Here is a 17,072-nt window from a genome sequence, read left to right on the forward strand (position 1 = left end):
CCCCCCCCCCCCCCCCCCCACCCCCAGGACCCACCCGCGGGGCCGGGGGGCGCCGGGCCCTGCTCCGCCATCCCGTCCCCACGTGATCCTAATTAACCCCCCCTCGGTAATAGCGACACATTCCGGGAGGGATTTGGAGAGGGGGGGGTTGTGTGGGTTGACCCCCCCACACTTAGGGCACTTAGGGGCGAGGCCACCTGTCAAGGGAAGAGGTGACCCCCGGGGGGGGATGGACAGGAGGTGGGACCACTGCGGACTGGGGGGAGTTTCCATGTCGTTTCCCCGCGCCCCCTCCCCACGAGTGGAGCCACCTGCGAGCCTCGACACGGTGGGACGGGGGGGGGATTGGCACCGGCACGGGCTGATGCCGTAAGGCCTGAGGGGGGCGGTTTTCTAGGACAGTGTCTAGGACAGTGGGGTCTTCCTGCGCCCCCGGCCCCATCCCACGTCCCTCGAGTGGGGCGCGCACCCCCAGGGGACCGTGCGACCCCTCAAGGGATGCACGACCCCCGCCTCAGCGGCACCGGCGGCACGGGCGGCGGGGAGCGGTGCCGAGGCGGTGCCGGGGGCGGGGGGTCCCGTCGCCCCCCGGGCCGGGCGGGGACAAAGGGCGAGTGACCAGCGGCTGCATTTCCGGAGGCGGACAATGCCCCGGCCGCGGGGGCACAGCGCCGCCCGCAGCCCCTCCCGGGGCTGTGCCCGGGGGTCCCCGCACCGCCCCCCGCACCGGGCCGAGCCCACGGTGCCCCCTCCTCCAGGAGGAAGTGTGGCCGGGGAAAGGGGGGTGTTTGCGCCCACCGCGGCCGCCCCACGCGGGACTCACCCCGCGTGGTGTCATCGCGCGGGGTATCAGCGTTGGGGGGGGGGGGTCACTGTGCGGTCACTGGGCACGGCGGGGACCGCCGTGGTGTCGCCTGCGGGGGGACCCCCGCGCCAGGAGAGTGTTGCCCGTAAAATCCCGCGTGGGGAATCCCCGCGCGGGGGCTCCGCCGCTCGCGGGGCCGCCGGCGCTGGCCGTGGTGCTGAACAGGGCGGCCCTGTCCAGGGTCCTGGCGGCGGCCTTCCTCCTCCTCCTCCCCCTGCCCTTCCTCCTCCTCCCCCGCCCTTCCTCCTCCTCCCCCTGCCCTTCGTCCTCCTCCTCCTCTCGCCCCGCACACTCGGGGGCTCCGCGTTGCCCCTTCCCCCCAGAGCCGAGCTGGACTCCCACCCGCGGGTCTGGCGTGACGGCAAAGGAGGAGGAGGAGGAGGAAGAGGAGGAGGAGGCGTTGGACGAGGATGCTTTTTCTCTTTTGGGATTTCCCCGGCCTGTCAGGGCTCTGCCAGCACCCACAGCAGAGGTGAATCAGCATCCCACGGGACACAGGTGGAGTGGGGGTTGCAGTGACCCACCCACATGTGACTTTCACAGGTGCCACTTCATCTCCACACCTATCTTAACGGGAATAGACCACGCTGCTCTTATTCTTAACATCAGTCTTCAGCTGAGTCCTCAAAGGCCACGAGCAGCCCGTCATCTGCAGCAGCAAGAGAGCAGAGTCTGGCCAGTGCTTCCTGTGGGATTCCCACTCCCCCCTGACCAGGGAGCCTGCAGAGCTCCCTGTCTGGGACAGGGCTGGTGGAGTGGACAAGGCTGGTGACAGTCTTGGCAAGAGGGAAACCACGGTGCCTGTCCACACTTGCTCACATTCACATTCCCCTGGTTCCTGTCAGCACCCACAGCTGTCCCTGGTGGGGATCCAGGATCGTGGTCCTTCCCAGTGTCTGTGGAGCTGGGATGCATCTGGCCCCCTCTCCTGGCAGCCGGGGCTGGGTCCACAGGCCGTGTTTATTCTTGTTTTCCTCTCACTTGTGGAATAGCTGGGGCAAGAGAGAAAAAAAATTAACCCAAGATGCACCAGAGGCCCCTCCATGTGGCTCCATCCTTTTCAGTTCATCCCTCCCTCAGTCCCAGCTCCTTCCCCACTTTCCCCTTTTTGCCTGGGGTTTGGGGAAGGCACAGCCAGTTTCCTACACGTTTCACTCCCGTGCAGAGGTGTGAGGGTAGGGCAGAAGGATGTGGTGAGGAATGAGCCCTTGCTTTCTCCCAAACCAATCCTTCCAAAAATAATCCACTACCCTGCACCGGCTTCCCCCCCCAGCCCCTTCCTGGTGGATCAGCAGCCCCTGAGGCATTTTCTTGTAACTATTTAGTTACAGCAGCTGCAGCAGCAACTTCCTCAGCAATTTCTGCCCATCCTCAGTGACTTTCCATCCGTGTGACACAGCCACATCCCCGGCCGTGGCACTTCCAGGCAGCGTCCCTTTCCATCCCAACCTCATCTCCCCCGGTGCCGGTGACACATCCCCGCGTCATATTTCCGTGTGTGGTGTATTTGTTTTGGGGGCCTGTTGAATGGCAAATGCGAAAGGGAAGGGGACTCCTTCCTGTTCTTTCAGAGCCGGTCGCTGTGCCCTGCTCGGCTTCAAGGGAATAGCCGGCAAAGCGGCCGCTTTCACAAATAATGGCTTCATTAGATTGAAAGAAGTGGACAGTGACCTCACTGAAATGGACTTTCTGACCCCTGCTGACCTCTGGCCCCGGCTCTGACAGCCTGTAAATCTTCCCCCTCGGCACGGCCGGGGCGAGGGCAGCGCTCTGTGGAGCCCAGTGCCGGCGGTGCTGCCCATGGTCTGGCACCGCGGAGCTGCCCGGGGGCTGCCCGGCTCCATCCAGCCCTGATCCCGGCAGGATGAGGCCCCAGGGATGTGCAAAGCCCAGGCACGCAGGTCACAGCTTTGGCAGAGACTGGGATTGCTGTCCCCATGGTGCTGCAAACCCCACCAGGTGTCCTGGGGGGCTGAAGGGCCATGGAAAATGAAGCTGCGGGGGCTGAGGCTCCAGCACCATCTCCCAGCACAGTCACTGTCACCACTTGCCCATTGGGAAGACCCCAACCAGCTGAAAAGCAACCTCTGGCAGGGAAAACTGATCCCCCTCCCTGCCCATCCCAAAGGCACAGCCTTCCCAGCTGCACAGAGACACACAGACCTGTTCTAACCCCCTCTGAGCCCACCTCCACCTCCCTCCCGTGGGCACAGGCTCTTCCCCACAGCCCCCAGTGCCTCCTTCCCCAACCACCCTGGTGACGACCACCCAGCCCTGCCATCCCATCTGCAGGTGGGGAAACTGAGGCACGAGGGGGGGATCAGTGACCAGTGAGTGCCTGTACAATGGGAACCCATGCCAGGCACTCCACCCCTGCCACGGCACGGCCCCAGCACTGGCAGAAAGCCCCTCACATCCCAGTGCCACCCACCTCCCTCCTCCCCATCCTTCCACGCTCGCTGCTGACCTTTGGCTACAAAGCAATCAATAATGGAGGCCATGGTGCTGCTTCTTCCCCTCAGTGGCCCCCTGTGCTCCCCCGCTCGCCCTGTGCCTCTAACAAGCCCTGCTGGGACTGAGGGATGCTCCGACACCTCCCAGCACTGGGATCACAGGGATGGGGCTGCACTGACACAAGTGTGTTCCCAAGAAGGCTCTAACCTTCCCCACACCTCAGAAATACTCCCCTGGGGCTGCTTTCTGCCTGCTGTGGGTGCCCCACAGCTCTGGGTTTAGGGCACTGGCCTCCCCACAGTTGCTGCCATCCCAAATGGGACCCACTAGGGCATTAACCCCGGCAAGGGAAGGGTGAGGAGCGTGCCTGAGGGGTGCCCTGTGGGGTGCTGCCTGGTGCCAGGCTTCCCCCAGCTTCCTGCCTTTCCATAAGAAAAAGGTGGGTGGGGACAACCCTGTCCCCTGGCCTGGAGCGATGGGTCGTGCCCAAATTCGGCAGCTCCCTTCCATAAAAGCCCTCGGGCAGCAGCTGATTGATCGGCTGCAGAGCTGGGATTGATCAGGATTTCAGCCCATACATATTCCTGCTCCCTGATAAAGGGGAATCGATAGCTGAAAGATATTCCCCCAAGACAGCAGACCCCCACAGACCAGGGCTTGCAGGTCTGCCCTCGCCCCCTAAATCCCCCCACCCCGGTTCAAGCCTCCCCCTGACAGCAAACCAGGCAGTGGGGGAGAAAATTGCTTTTCAGTGGGGGATCTGGGGAGGGGGAGGCACAGCAGGAGCCTCTCCTCCCGTGGCTGGTTCCTACCTCCCAAAGCACTGGCCTGTCCTGCATCCTCCTCCTCTCACCGCTGGTTTTCCTCCTTCTCGGGGTGCTTGGGACACATCAAGCCCTGGGCAGGGTGATCCCAGTGCAGCCGAGCTGGCTGGTACATCCACAGTCATCACCTGTTAAACAGCAGCAGCCGTGTCCTGGCTCAGCCCCCTCCCCAGAGCTGACACCTGGAAACTCATTGCAGATGTGGCCAGAGCTGCACTCTCGGGGTGCTTCTCCCCTGGGAATGGGGTACAGGTACCAAGTTCACCCAGGGGAGGGTGCAGGCGACACAGACCGTGGAGGGTTCCTTTTACTTTTCCTCCTCCTCCTTCTTCTCCTTCTCCTTCCCTTTCCCCTTCCCCTTCCCTCTGCTACCTTCTCATTTCCCCCTGCCTGGAGGGAGGGTGACAGCAGGACGCCCCTACAACCCCCGGGAGGACTCGGGGTGCTCTGGGGCTCCCCCTGGCCCTGTTTTCCCTGCTCTGGGCGCTGAGGCTGAGCCTGCCCGTCCCCCCCCCACTTCAGCGTGCCCCGTACCGTGTCCCTCCCTTTGCACACAGTGACTCAAAGCCCAGGCTCGCCCCAGTGTCCCTCCAGTTGCCCCAGTGCCCGGGGAACTGGTTTGCTGCGGGCAGGACCCTCCCCAGCGCTGACTAAACCCTCCCCGGCGGTGCAAAGGGACGTGGAAGGGAGATCCCGCTCCCCGCAGAGCCGCAGCCGGCTGGCTCGGCTGGTTTGGCACGTACACACGCTTGCACATGCTTCTACATGCTAAACACATGCATGCACACACGGTAACAAACGCACTGACACAGTGTGGTCCTGGGGCTGCCGGGACCCCCCCATTGCTGCTCCTCACGGGAGCCCACAGGGGGAGGACCCACGGGAGGGATGCTGGGCCCAGATCCTGCTCCTGTGCTGGAGCCACGGGGATGGGCAGCCAGTCCCCTCACGGCTGCTCAGCCACTCTTGGGGTCCCCGCGAAGGCACTGGAAGGGTCCCAGGGCTCTGCCAAAACTCGGCAGAGCAAGCTCGGCTCTGCCTCAGCTCCCCCAGCACGTGAGTTGGTGGCACCCAGAGCTGGGTGGCCCCGGGCGACCCAACCGGAGCTGAACTGTGGCCGCCTGCGCCGGGCTGGCGGTGGCCAGGGAGGCTCCTGGGCTGGGCCAGCAGCCGGGAGTGGTGGCCCCGGGGTGAGGCTGGCACCGCAACGGGCTCCCGCGGGGCTGGGGAGGAGCGGGAGGGCAGGGTGAGGATGCAGGGCGGGTGTCGGCTCTGCTGCGCTCCGAGCCCTGCCGGGACAGGGCTCTGCGCCCCGGGGTCAGGTCTCCTGTGGTGGCCCAGGGCTACTGTGACCTCCATGCCACCCCCAAGCCAGTGTGTAGCCCCTCGACAGACCCAGCTCTCTGAGGCCTGAGAGATCTCCCCGTGTTAGGAGCCTCCCAGGAATGTCCTGCGGTGCTGAGGGGCTCCATTTGGGACCCCCCACGATTAATCCGGGTGCAATCACAGCCCTGGGGAGCCCCAGCCCCTCACCGCAGTGTGTGGGGACACTGCCAGCCCCGTAGCCGGAGCGATGGTGGGGCCACCGTGATGGCTGGAGATGCAGTGACAAAGCTGGTCACTGAGGTCCCCTCTGAGGGACCATCGCCCTCGCGGGGTGGGTGGCGGGACAGGGGTCCGGGGGGCCCAGAGCCACCCAGGCTGGCTGCGCTCCCTCCCGGCGCTGCTGAGTCGGAGGAAACAGAGGAGCTGGGTGCTGGGAACCAGCCTGACCGGCTCCCCGGCTGTCAGCACCTGAGGAATGCCAAACCTCCGCTGCGCCAGGGCTGGGTGCTCAGGGCTGGGTGCTCAGGGTGACTCTGCCGGTCCGCCCAGCTGTGTGGTGTGCAGGGAGCAGCACCCCGAGCCCGCTCGGCACGGCACGGCACGGCACGGCACGGCACGGCACGGCACGGCACGGCACAGCACCCCGCTTGCCACGGCGGGACCCTCGGCCGGCAGGTACAGGGGGGTGCAGGGTGGGGGGCCCCCGGGCAAAGGCGCTGCCTGGGCTGGCCCCATTTGCATGGGTGCTGGCAGGGAGGGGGGTTCCGCGGCGCTGGGAGAGGAGAGCACCGGTGCTGCCGTCCCGCTGCCAACCGCAGGGGCTGCCCCGGTGCTTGGACCCGTGCCCCGGCTTGGCAGGCGCTGGGATGGGTCCCTCCTCCCCTGCCGGGATCAGCACTGGCCAGGGAGGAGGGATGGGGCCGGCAGGTGGGAGATGAGCCCAGGTCGGCTCCTCTCACCTTTAGTCCCCGAATCTGGGGGGCTGCGGGGGGTGTAATCCTGCTCCTGCCACCCGAGTGCGTTCCAAGACGCAACAGAGTGAGCTAGGGCTCCTACATCTCTGGTGACCTCACGACCTGGGCTGAGGGGACGGCGGGGCTCTCTTGTCACCCCTGTCCCCCTCCTCCGTGTAGCATGTGGCTGCCCGTGACACGGCTCAGCGGGGGGAGGCAGGGGCAGCGAGGGGAGACGGTGGTTCCCTGCCCTCCCCGTGAACCTCAACCCTTTCAGCAGCCACCCAACTCATATCCCTGATTCTCCTGAAGGTGGCAGGTCCGCTCTCACCCCGCGGTGACAGGGCTCAGCCCAACGTGGCCGGAGGCTCGGCTTAATCCGTGGTCACCGGCTCAAAGGCAGCCGCAGCTGCCGCCCTCAGCCCCCTCCGTCTCTTCTGAACATTAAACGGCACCTCGTGCCTTCGACTTGGGTGCTGGGAGACCCTTTGGGATGGCAGGAGGCAGCAGACGAGCTCAGTGGGTTGGCTTGGCTTGGCTTGGCCAGGGGAGATTAATTATCCATGCCTGGTGCCCCGGTGTGGCAACACCACTGGATCCAGCGTGGCATGTCCAGGCAGGCAGGGATGGCCGGCAGGAGCAGCCGGGAAACTGCAGGGGCTTGTCCTCATGTCCCTGTGTCCTTGACCCATCACTGCAGTAGGAATCATTTCAGCAGAAGATGGGGTGCTGGGGCAGAGCAGGGCTCTGGGTGACCTCATTTCCCAGGGCCCGTGGGGCATCGAGTGGCCCAGGGTGGCACCAGGTGCTGGATCCAGCTGCAGGGGTGGGATGGGAAAGACAGACCTGGAGTTCTTGGGAAAGACAGACCTGTAAATCTTTGGAAATCCAGCTCCAGGTGAGAGGCAGGATGCTGAGTCAGCAGCTCCTGCCTTCCCCCAGCACCCTGGTGCTGCACGGAGACGGCGTCCCTGTCCCGGTGCCATCCTGGGGCCACGGGCATGGCAGCTGTTCCTCTCCACTGCCAGTGCACACAATCCCTCTTCCTCTGGTGAATGCCATGACCTTGGGGATCCTGTGGCCCTGAGGATCCAGCTGTGGCCCTGGGGATCCAGCTGTGGCTTTGCCCACACAGATGTGCGGCCCCACCCAGGCTGGTCCCAGCCTCGAGCAGTGCTGGCTGTCCCAGACAAGGTCTCATCACCTTCCGGAAAAATGACACAAACTCTTCCTATCTGTACTGGAAAGACCTGCCAGGCCGGGGAGAGCAGGATCTGGAGGGCGCGTGGCGGGCTGGCAGAAGGGGCAGGCAGCTGCCTGCACCCAGCACTTCCCTGCCTGCTCCCAGCCCCACAATCCCCTTAGGGACTGGGAAAGCCCAGCTTGCCACCATTGGATGGATCCCATCCAGCTGGTGCAGGATAAAGCCCTCTCCAGAGGTGTCCCCCAAGGAAACCAGCCCTGGGGCTGTGCAGGGAGGTGTCCCCATTCCCAGATGGGGACCTCAATCACAGCCTGTCCTTGGGCTGACCCCAAAGCCTCATCCCTACCACTGTCCCTGTAGCTGGGCGGTGACACCAAACAGCTCCTAACTGGGAGATGCTGGGATGTGGGTGCACTTCCAGCTCCCTCCCCAGCACCTGCTGTGTCAGCTGCTTCCCAATCCCAAACCCAGCAATGAAATCCTTCTGGGTCAGGGACGCAGCCACGGCACAGCAAAGCCTCCACCAGCATCCTCCTGAGCTGAGGTGGCACATGTGTCCCTGTCCCCTGCCCTGCACCCCGGGGACCACAGCAATGCCCACCCTGCAGCACTCACGCCAGGGCGTGGAGCTGAGTGCTGGGGACCAGCCTGGATCAGTGAGTGAGCGCTGGGTGGTCATCCCAGCTCGTTTCCTCGTGCTGATGGGGCTGCAGAGGTGGATGGAGCCATCTCACCTTTGCCACACAGCCCCAGGGCAAAGGTCAAGGGATGCTGCTGCTCAAGTTCCCACCTCCCCCTGAGAATCCCTCAACTGCCCCATCCCTGGTCTCGATCCCAGCCAGGCCCTTTGCCCCACGGAGCAGCTTGCCTGTTGTTTTCTGGGCTTGTTTGTTTGCTGCATTTGCTGACTCGGCGCAGCCCTGCTGCCCGCCTGACTCATCCCTCAGCTTGGGGCACGGCACAGCTCGGGGCACAGCCCGGCCCGGCTGCATCCTGCACGCTCACCTGCGCCGTGCCAGGCTCTGCCAGAGCCCACCGTGGCACAGAGAGGAGCTCTCCCCATCCCTGCTGGATACAGCAGCGCTGGCACGGGCAGGCAGAGCCACCCACGGTGCCCTGCACATGCCAGGATGGGTGACTTGGGCACCACAAGACGCCCCAGATGTGTTCACGGGATCCCCTCCCTAAGTGTCCTAAAGGATCAGAGGGGAGGCCTATGGGGTTTGAGGGTCTGGTTTGGGGCTCAGGGCTGTTCCCCGCGGGGGTGGTCCTGCTCAGCTCTCCCAGGGTCTCCTTCTCTCCCTGCAGCTCCACCAGCCCCAGCGTGGCAGCCGCCGGGGCTGAGCCCGGCAGTGTGGGGTGTTACAGGGCCACGGCATTCCCACTGTTATGGATCCAGCGCTCCGGCACGCCAAGAGCAGGGGCTTCATCTCCAGCGCGGAGCTGAGCATGAAGCAGGCGGCAGGGGCTCCGGGACCCGAGGGCAGGTCCCGCTTCCAGAAGGTCTCGCTGGTGTCGCGGCGGCTGGAGAGCACAGGGAGCTCCCGTGGCCGGGAGGGGAGTCCGTCCCGCGTGTCTCTCCTGCTGCAGGCCTGGGAGAGGGAGATCGTGGAGAAGACGGGGTCGAGCCCCGCCACCGTGGCCCACCGGGAACACTCGTCCTCTGTCAACCTCCTCAAGGACTTCACCGCGCACGGCCCCATCTTCTCCCAGGTGTATTCCCCGGCGCAGAAGCCCCGGCGGCAGGACGAGAGGGGGAAGGCGGGGGCTGGCGGAGACAGCACCCCCTCTCCGGTGGGCTCCCCCCGCGACGTGCCCGTGCACAGGGAGAGCTACGTGCACGGCACCCTGCTGCCCACCCGCCCCGCGGGGGGACCCGCGGGGGGACCCGGGGACGGTCCCGGTGCCCCGTGCGCGGCCAAGCCCGGCTGCGTCCCCGCCCTGCCCAGGGCCAGGCAGGTCACGGTGCTGCGGACGGGCAGGGACGCAGCCGGGGCTGAGCCACGGGAAGCCCCAAACGGGACACACGACTCTGCCGGTGCCACCACGGCCCCGTCACAGCGGGAGAGCCCCGGGCAGGACGGCAGTGGCTCCGCTGGGGCTGCAGAGGGCGGCGGGAGCTCGCCGGGCACCGCAGAGGCCACCGGGCTGCCGGCTGAGGGATGCCCGGCGGAGAAAGACTCGCCGCAAGCCGAAGCCAAGCCGGTGAACGCAACCCCGGGAGACGGCGACAGGCCTGGGGACACACAAACCAGTATAACCAGCTCCCCGCAGTGTCCCTCGGCTGACGCCGGTGGCCAGACTGATCCGGCTGGCGCAAGAGAGGGAAGCGTGGCAGACGTGGATGACACCATTCCAGCCACGCCACCGAGGACAGAGAGCCCCCCGGGAGCTGACTGCAATCCTAAAACCCCCTCCTCCTCGGAGAGCGATGGTCCAGAGCCTTCATCCAAAACCCCAGCACCAACAAAGGCTGAGACTGAGCTGGAGGGGGATGACACAATGCGAGACCCCCAGAGCACAGCCCAAGAACCTGAGAGCACCCCAGAACCCCCCGCCGAGCCCCCAGCCCCTGACCCCCCAGCTGAGAGCCCCCCGGACACGACTGAGGAGGACCCCGAACTGCTGGTGGACATGGAGATCTTCGTGGACACGCTCCGCAACATGGAGCCCTCGGAGATGAGGAAGTCCCCCAAGGCCCCCCGGCAGCCCCGGCCGTCGGCTCTGGGCCGCTGTGCAGCTCTGCCCCCCATCCACGAGGACCGTGTGGACCCCCGAGCTCCCGTGTCCCTGCCCCAGGCCCTGTGGGAGCTGCTGGCGCGGGGCCCGGTGGGGCAGCCAGAGGAGACCCCCAAAGAGGAGGAGGAGGAGGAGGAGGAGATCGAGAACCCCTACCTGACCCCCGAGGAGCGGGCACCGACCAGGACCCTCCACGGGGTGCCCAGGGACAGGGTGGAGGGGGGCTCGTTCCTGGGGACGCTGGGAGCAGATGAGAAAGCCAAACTGGTGCCTGGGGGCTCGGCCGAGCAGAGCGTGCTCTTCCGAGGGAGTGTCCTCAAGGGCATGGCTCTGCTCTCCCACTTTTTGGAGCAGCGGGCAGCTGGAGCTGATGAGGGCAAGCCCTACTCACGCCTGGACAACAGTGTGCTCTACAGCCGCTTCAAGTCCCCCAGCGCTGCCCTGCTCGAGCTGCCTGACAGGGATGGGGCCACAGGCTCGTCCACACTCAGGGACCACAACGGGCTGGCCCATGGTGGCCACTCTAGCCCTGAGATGGCCATGATGGAAGCCCTGAGTTCTGGCTCCGTCCCTCCTGTCACTGAAGAGCCAGAGGGCACCATGGCCCTGTGTCCCGATGATGTCCTGGTGAGTGAATCGCACAACACAGCGTGCGGGGGGATGCTCTGCCCTCCTGGGCACGTGGGGAAGGTCATGGGGGCTGGACCCTGGGAACACCTTTCCCTGCTCCCAACATATGGCTTCCCATCAGAGGGGCCATGGGGTGAAAGTACTGGTGTTGGGATAGGTGATGGGAAGGCACTGGGAAGGGTAATGGGAGGATACCAGGATGGGGGAAAGGAGGATACCATCAGGGATGACAGGAGGCTGTGAGGTCAAGTGATGGGAGGGTGCCACCATCGATGCTGGGAGGGTGACAGGAGGGTCCAGGTCAGGCAGGAGGCTGATCCCCAGCAGTGCAGGAATGCTCGAGGTGTGGCTGCTCGGGGCGGTGGGAGGGTCTGGCAGACGCCAGACGCGAGGTTGCGGCTTCCCCGGGCTGCAGGGAGATGGCTGGTGCAGCCGATGTTTCTCTCTGCTCCTCACACTCCCCTCCCCTCGGGTCTTCACAGCAGGAGGACAAGGAGGGCTTTGAGAAGATCAACACAAGACCTGGCAAGGTACAGGGAAGGTGGTGGGGCCGGGCTGGGCTGGCTGAACAGGGCATGGCATGGCACTTGTCCTCTGTGTCACCCCTTCCCAGATCATCCTCTACTCCGATGCCGGCTTCGCGGGACAGAAACGGGAGATCTGGGGCGACGTCCCCGATGCCACGTCCTGGGAGCTCTCACACACCATCTCCATCCGTGTCATCCGAGGCGGGTAGGGGACAGCAGCACGGCAGGGACACGTGGAGAGGGCACAGAGGGAGGGTTGGGCTGGGGTTTGTTGTGCATTCCCTGTGCCGGGGATGTCGGCCAGGTCCCAGCCTGGTGTTCAGGAGTGACCGTCCTGCCGGTGCTAATTAGATCCAGCACCGCGGCGGTGGCAGGACGTCCCCACCCACACTCTGCCCCGAGGCTCCCTCCTGGTGGCCACAGGGCTGTGGGTAAAGCAGGATTCCCCCTCCCACGCCGCTCCCAGGTGGGTGATGTACGAGAAGCCACGATTCCACGGGCGCAAGTGCGTGCTGGCCGAGGGGGACGTGGAGATCAACAACCCCTGGACGGCCTACGGGGACAACGGGCAGCCCCGCGGCAGCCGCCCCTTCCGCATCGGCTCCTTCAAGAGGGTGGTGAGGGTGAGTGCAGGGACACCCCACAGAGCCCCAAAAGGGAGGTATGGTGGGACCCCATAACGCCCCTCTGCCCCCAGGATTACCGCACCCCCGAGATCAGCCTGTTCGCGGAGGAGAACGGCGAGGGCGCCCGGCTGAAGTTCACCGACTCGGCCGAGGACACCCGCGTGCAGGGACAGGCGCTTGCTGCCGCCTCCATCATCGTCCACTCGGGGCTGTGAGTGGGGCTGTGGGGCCGGGAGGGTGCCCAGCTGGGGGCTGGGAGAGAGGGGTGTGACGCCTTCCCCCTCTTCCCCAGGTGGCTGGTTTACTCCAAGCCGTTCTTCGACGATGACCCCTACGTTCTGGAGCCGGGCGGGTACCCCAATTTAAAGGCTTGGGGAGCAAAGGACCCATCCATCTGCTCCATGCACCCCATCAGGCTGGTGAGTGCTGGTTGCTGGCCTGTGGTTCTTTGGGTGCCAGGGCTGTGCCCAGCCCTGGGCATGACAGGTGAGAGCATGTCCTGGCAATTCCCAATTCACATCGGTGAGAGCTCGGTGAGGAAATGTGCCAAGTGTGGCTCTGGAAAGCACTCCTGAGCACTGGGGGTGAAGGAAAGCTCCAAAAGAGCTTCTTGAATGAAAATGGCCCAAAAACCAGCCCAAGCTTTAATGGGGGGAAGCAGATGTCCCTGCAATGTCCCCTCCTGCCACTGAAGCCTCACTGGGTCTCCTTCTCCTTCCAGGGCTGCCCTGTCGTGGAGAGACCTGGAGAGCCACAGGTGAGTGCTGGACCAGTGCCTGGAGAGCCCAGTGAGGGCTGGGACATCCATGGGACCATTCTCACCTCACTGTGTCCCCAGGTGCTGATCTATGAGTCTGCGGGGTTCCAGGGCCGCAGCTTCACCATCAGCCGAGACATCTACGACCTGAAGAGCCTTGCTGAGCCAGCACTGCCCACCGTGGGCTCCCTGCGTGTCCTGGGTGGCTGGTGAGTGGCACAAGCTGGGCAGGACTGGCATCCTGGCTGGAGCAGGCTGGGAAGGTGACGGCCATCCCTGGGAAAGGGCTTGGAGGAGCTGCCCAGGGATGTGGTATGGCCAAGGGTCATTTGGGAAATTGGAAATCCTCTGCAAACCTCACTGCCTGTGCCTGCCTGTGCCACAGCTGGGTTGGCTACGAGAAGGAAGGCTTCCGTGGACACCAGTACCTGCTGGAGGAAGGGGAATACCAGGACTGGAGGCAGTGGGGTGGCTACAGCAAGGAGCTGATGTCCCTTCGGCTGATACGGACGGTGAGGGCAGGGATGGTGGCATGGCTTGGGAAGGACCCAATGTGGGCAGGGAGAGCCAGGCACCCCCATCCCATCCTCATGCCCCAAAAGGGAGCCTTCTCTACCTGCATCAGGCAGCTGGGCATGGCCTGAGATCCCACAAACTCAGAGGCTTGGGAGCTGCTCCCACTCCCCCTGGAGTCCCTGAGGCCAGGCAGGACCCCGTCTGTGTGTGTGCCTGGCCCACAGCCCCTTCCCCTGACAGACCGAGGGGCTGGGGTGGGGTCTTCTTCTCCCTGCAGGACTTCTCTGACCCAGCACTGGTCCTGTTCGAGGCCATGGACTTTGAGGAGGGCCCGAGCGTGGAGCTGAGCGAGGCGCTCCCCGACACGCAGCTGGCCGGCTACGGCACCGTCACCCAGTCCATCCACGTGCTGAGCGGCGTGTGAGTGCAGGGCCGGGGCAGAGAGGGGCTGGGGGGACGGGGGAGGGTGGGGATGAGCCAGCACCCACCTTTTCCCATCAGGTGGGTGGCCTACGGGGGCACCAACTACTCGGGCGAGCAGTACGTCCTGGAGAAGGGGGTGTACCGCAACTGCGAGGACTGGGGGGCCACCGACTGCCACATCGCCTCGGCACAGCCCATCCTGCAGGTGAGAGCGCTGGGAGGGGGACACCCCCACCCACCATGCACCCCCTGCTGCTGCCATGTGCGGGGCTGGCGTGGGGGCCAAGGCCAGACACCCACCAGCCCCGCTCTCTGTCTCCTTCCAGGTCAGGGAACACAACCTCCATTTCGTCTCCAAGGTCAGGAGTGGCGGATGGGGAGGGGGATGTGGTCCCCCCCCCGGGGGATGTGGTCCCTTGTGGGGTGGTGGGGATGTTTTGCGCCCCTTTAACAAGCCCCTCTGCTCCCCCTTCCCAGATCCTGCTCTTCTCGGAGCCTGACTTCTCGGGGGATCATGTTGCCTTCGAGGAGGACCAGGGGGCCCTGCCCGACGCCTTCATCCCACGCTCCTGCAGAGTCCGTGGGGGCAGGTGGGGTGTCCTCGCTGCTGCCACTGGGATGGGAACAGGGATATCACCCCAGCCAGCAGCCCCATGGGGGTCCCCCAGAGCGTGGGTGGGATGGGGGTGCTGAGGGGGTCACAGGAGGGATGGATGCCCACCCCAATGGCCGTGTCAGCCTGGGCACACTCTTCCCTGCCAGCTGGATCCTGTTTGACGGGCAGGACTTCGCGGGGGAGCAGCACGTGCTGTCCGAGGGTGAGTACCCCACGCTCAGTGCCATGGGCTGCCTCTGCTCCACCACCATCCGCTCCTTGAGGAAGGTTCCACTGGTGAGTACAGTCCTTCCCTTTCCCCTTTCCCTTTTTCCTTTCCCTTCCCCATAGCATAACCCCCTAGGACTTTTTTCCCCTCCCACAGGCATCCCCTGTTCTGACTCTCCATCCCTTCTGCCCCCATGGGGTGCTCACTCCTCCCACCTTCCCCCTTCCCACCCCATCTCCCACAGTTTTTCTCGGAGCCCTCCATCTTCCTGCACGGGCTGGAGTGTTTCGAGGGGAAGGAGATCGAGCTCAACTCCGAAGTGCGGAGTCTGCAGGCGGAGGGTTTCAACAACCACGTGCTGTCCGTGCGCGTCAAAGGTGGCATGTAAGTGAGCCCCAGCCCCTGGCCCCGCTCCCCCAGCACCCAGTGGGCGTGCCCTGCCCACCCAGGGTGACCTGTCCTGTCCCATCCTGTCCCCACAGCTGGGTGCTGTGTGAGCACGGTGACTTCCGAGGGCGGCAGTGGCTGCTGGACTGCACCGAGATCACCAACTGGCTGACCTACAGCGGGCTGCAGCACGTGGGGTCCCTCTACCCCATCCGCCAGGTGAGTGTCACCTTTGGGGGGGGTGGCACCTGGCGGGGTGAACCCCAAAACCCCAGGGCAGGTGGCTCACGTGGAGTCTCAGATCCTTGACCCCCCCCTCCCTGGGAGTGGCTGCCTCGGTGGCGAAACACTCCCTGTGGGCAACTGCCTTGTAAAATCCGTGGCATCCCAGTGTGGTGAGCCCTGCCTGCACCAGCTACGAGGGACAGGTCACGGTCACAGCCATCGCCCTGGGGAGGGGTGAGGATCTCCTGGGGGAAGGGCAGTGGAGTCCAGGATCCTCCCTTTCCCAAGGCCCCAGCCAGGTGAGGACCCAAAGGTGCAGGCAGCGAGGGTTTTTGGGTGCAAAAAGAAAGGTTTCTCTCTTTGCAGAGACGGATCTATTTCCGCATCAGGAGCAAGGAGCTGGAGCTCTACCTCGCGGTCCCTGACGACGTGGAGGACATGAAGGCGGGGCGGGTGGTGGTCTCCAGCCTGAGGGAGCAGAGCAGCTCTGTCTGGTACTACGAGGATGGGCTGATCAAAAACCAGGTCAGGTGTGACAGCCAGAGCTGCAGAGGGGACCGGGGAAGACCCTGGTAGGACTCCCCACCCCGCAGCCATCTTTTAGGGTTTACAGCAGCTTTTCCAAGTGTCTGACCTCAACCTTGCCCCCAAAGATGGGGTGATTCTCCTCCCTAAGTCTCCTCTGGAGACGTGAAGGTGTCTCTGCCTTCCCTGCAGAGGTTTTGTCATCCTTACCATCCCTGCTTCTCACTGAGGGGTTTTCCTGCTCATCCCACATCCCACCCCAGAACCAGCAGCATTTGCAGGGAAAACCCTCTGGGGGCTCTGCTCCTTTTTGCTGGTGGAGGTGAAGGAGGGAATGGGCTGACCTGGCCACCACCACCCTTTTCAGGTGGCCCCCAACATGAGCCTGCAGGTCATCGGGCCAGCTGGGAGGGGCGCCAAGGCCGTGCTGTGGTCCGAGACCCGGATGCCACGTCAGACCTGGAGCGTGGATTCCCAGGGACGGATCCACAGCCAGATGTTCGAGGACATGATCCTCGACGTAAAGGGTGAGGCCTCGGTGCTGGCACGGAAGGGCTCTTTCACAGGGATGCCCAGGATGGAGCACCCATCCCTTCACCACCGTCAGGAGTGTGGTTTGCCCTCCTGAAATGTCCCCCTCGCTCCACAGGCGGCCGAACCTACGACCGGGACCACGCCATCGTTTGGGACATGGCCGAGGAGAGACCCACGCAGATCTGGGACATAGAGGTGCTCTGAGGGGCTGGGCCTGCAGAAGTGCCACAGGGCAGGATGGGCACACCCACAGCGGGGCAGGAGGCATCAGAACCCACAGACGCCGCACCCCAAACACCCCTCTGCCCCGGCTGCTGGTGTGAAGGATGCCCACCAACCCCTCCATCATGGGGGTAACCACCCTGCCTCCCTCCTGGGGGGCTCCAAGAGTGGTTCATGAAGGACCCCAAGGACATGACCAGCGTGGGACCCTCTGGAGAGTGGCAGAACCCCCTCCCCACAACATCCCCCAAGAACTGTATTTATGTACGTGTGTAAGATACGGCCCTTCTTGTCTGGGCCAGCTCTGCCTGGGTAGTTGGTGTCCTTCTCCTTGTCCTTGCAGTGCCCACAGCCTGGCAGTTGCTTCCCCACCCCAGCACCTTGTCCCCCACCATCCCCAGGCCTAATCCTGCTCCCAGGATGGGATCCCAGTGCCCTCTAGTGCCCATGAGGAGTTCCGTGGAAACAGGTTTTGAGATGGGAAGCGCTGGCCAAGCTGTGCCCTGGGATC

The 17,072-nt window shown here is 64.7% G+C and overlaps 1 protein-coding gene across 1 annotated transcript; it reads left to right on the forward strand.

Annotated features, from left to right (window-relative positions):
* The first annotated feature begins 9,015 nt into the window (after positions 1 to 9,015).
* On the forward strand, positions 9,016 to 16,543 carry CRYBG2 (crystallin beta-gamma domain containing 2). Its single transcript, XM_027903911.1, has 19 exons — positions 9,016 to 10,992; positions 11,478 to 11,525; positions 11,609 to 11,727; positions 11,989 to 12,145; positions 12,220 to 12,359; positions 12,441 to 12,567; positions 12,870 to 12,905; positions 12,987 to 13,114; positions 13,291 to 13,417; positions 13,699 to 13,841; positions 13,923 to 14,049; positions 14,171 to 14,203; positions 14,322 to 14,434; positions 14,607 to 14,736; positions 14,913 to 15,052; positions 15,151 to 15,274; positions 15,647 to 15,805; positions 16,173 to 16,332; positions 16,455 to 16,543. Exons 1-19 carry the CDS (start codon positions 9,016 to 9,018, stop codon positions 16,541 to 16,543), a joined length of 4,077 nt encoding a protein of 1,358 aa, XP_027759712.1.
* Positions 16,544 to 17,072: the final 529 nt, after the last annotated feature.

This window comes from Empidonax traillii, unplaced genomic scaffold, assembly GCF_003031625.1.
Source record: "Empidonax traillii isolate 1590-97213 ecotype Southwest subspecies unplaced genomic scaffold, ASM303162v1 scaffold1000:size392382, whole genome shotgun sequence".
NCBI lineage: Eukaryota > Metazoa > Chordata > Aves > Passeriformes > Tyrannidae > Empidonax > Empidonax traillii.

Excerpts from the sequence above, each read along its gene's own strand:
- CRYBG2 (XM_027903911.1), top strand. The coding sequence starts at position 9,016 with ATGGATCCAGCGCTCCGGCACGCCAAGAGCAGGGGCTTCATCTCCAGC. Across the intron at positions 10,993-11,477 it reads TGTGTCCCGATGATGTCCTG|CAGGAGGACAAGGAGGGCTT; the intron begins GTGAGTGAATCG and ends GGGTCTTCACAG. Across the intron at positions 14,204-14,321 it reads ACCTCCATTTCGTCTCCAAG|ATCCTGCTCTTCTCGGAGCC; the intron begins GTCAGGAGTGGC and ends CCCCCTTCCCAG.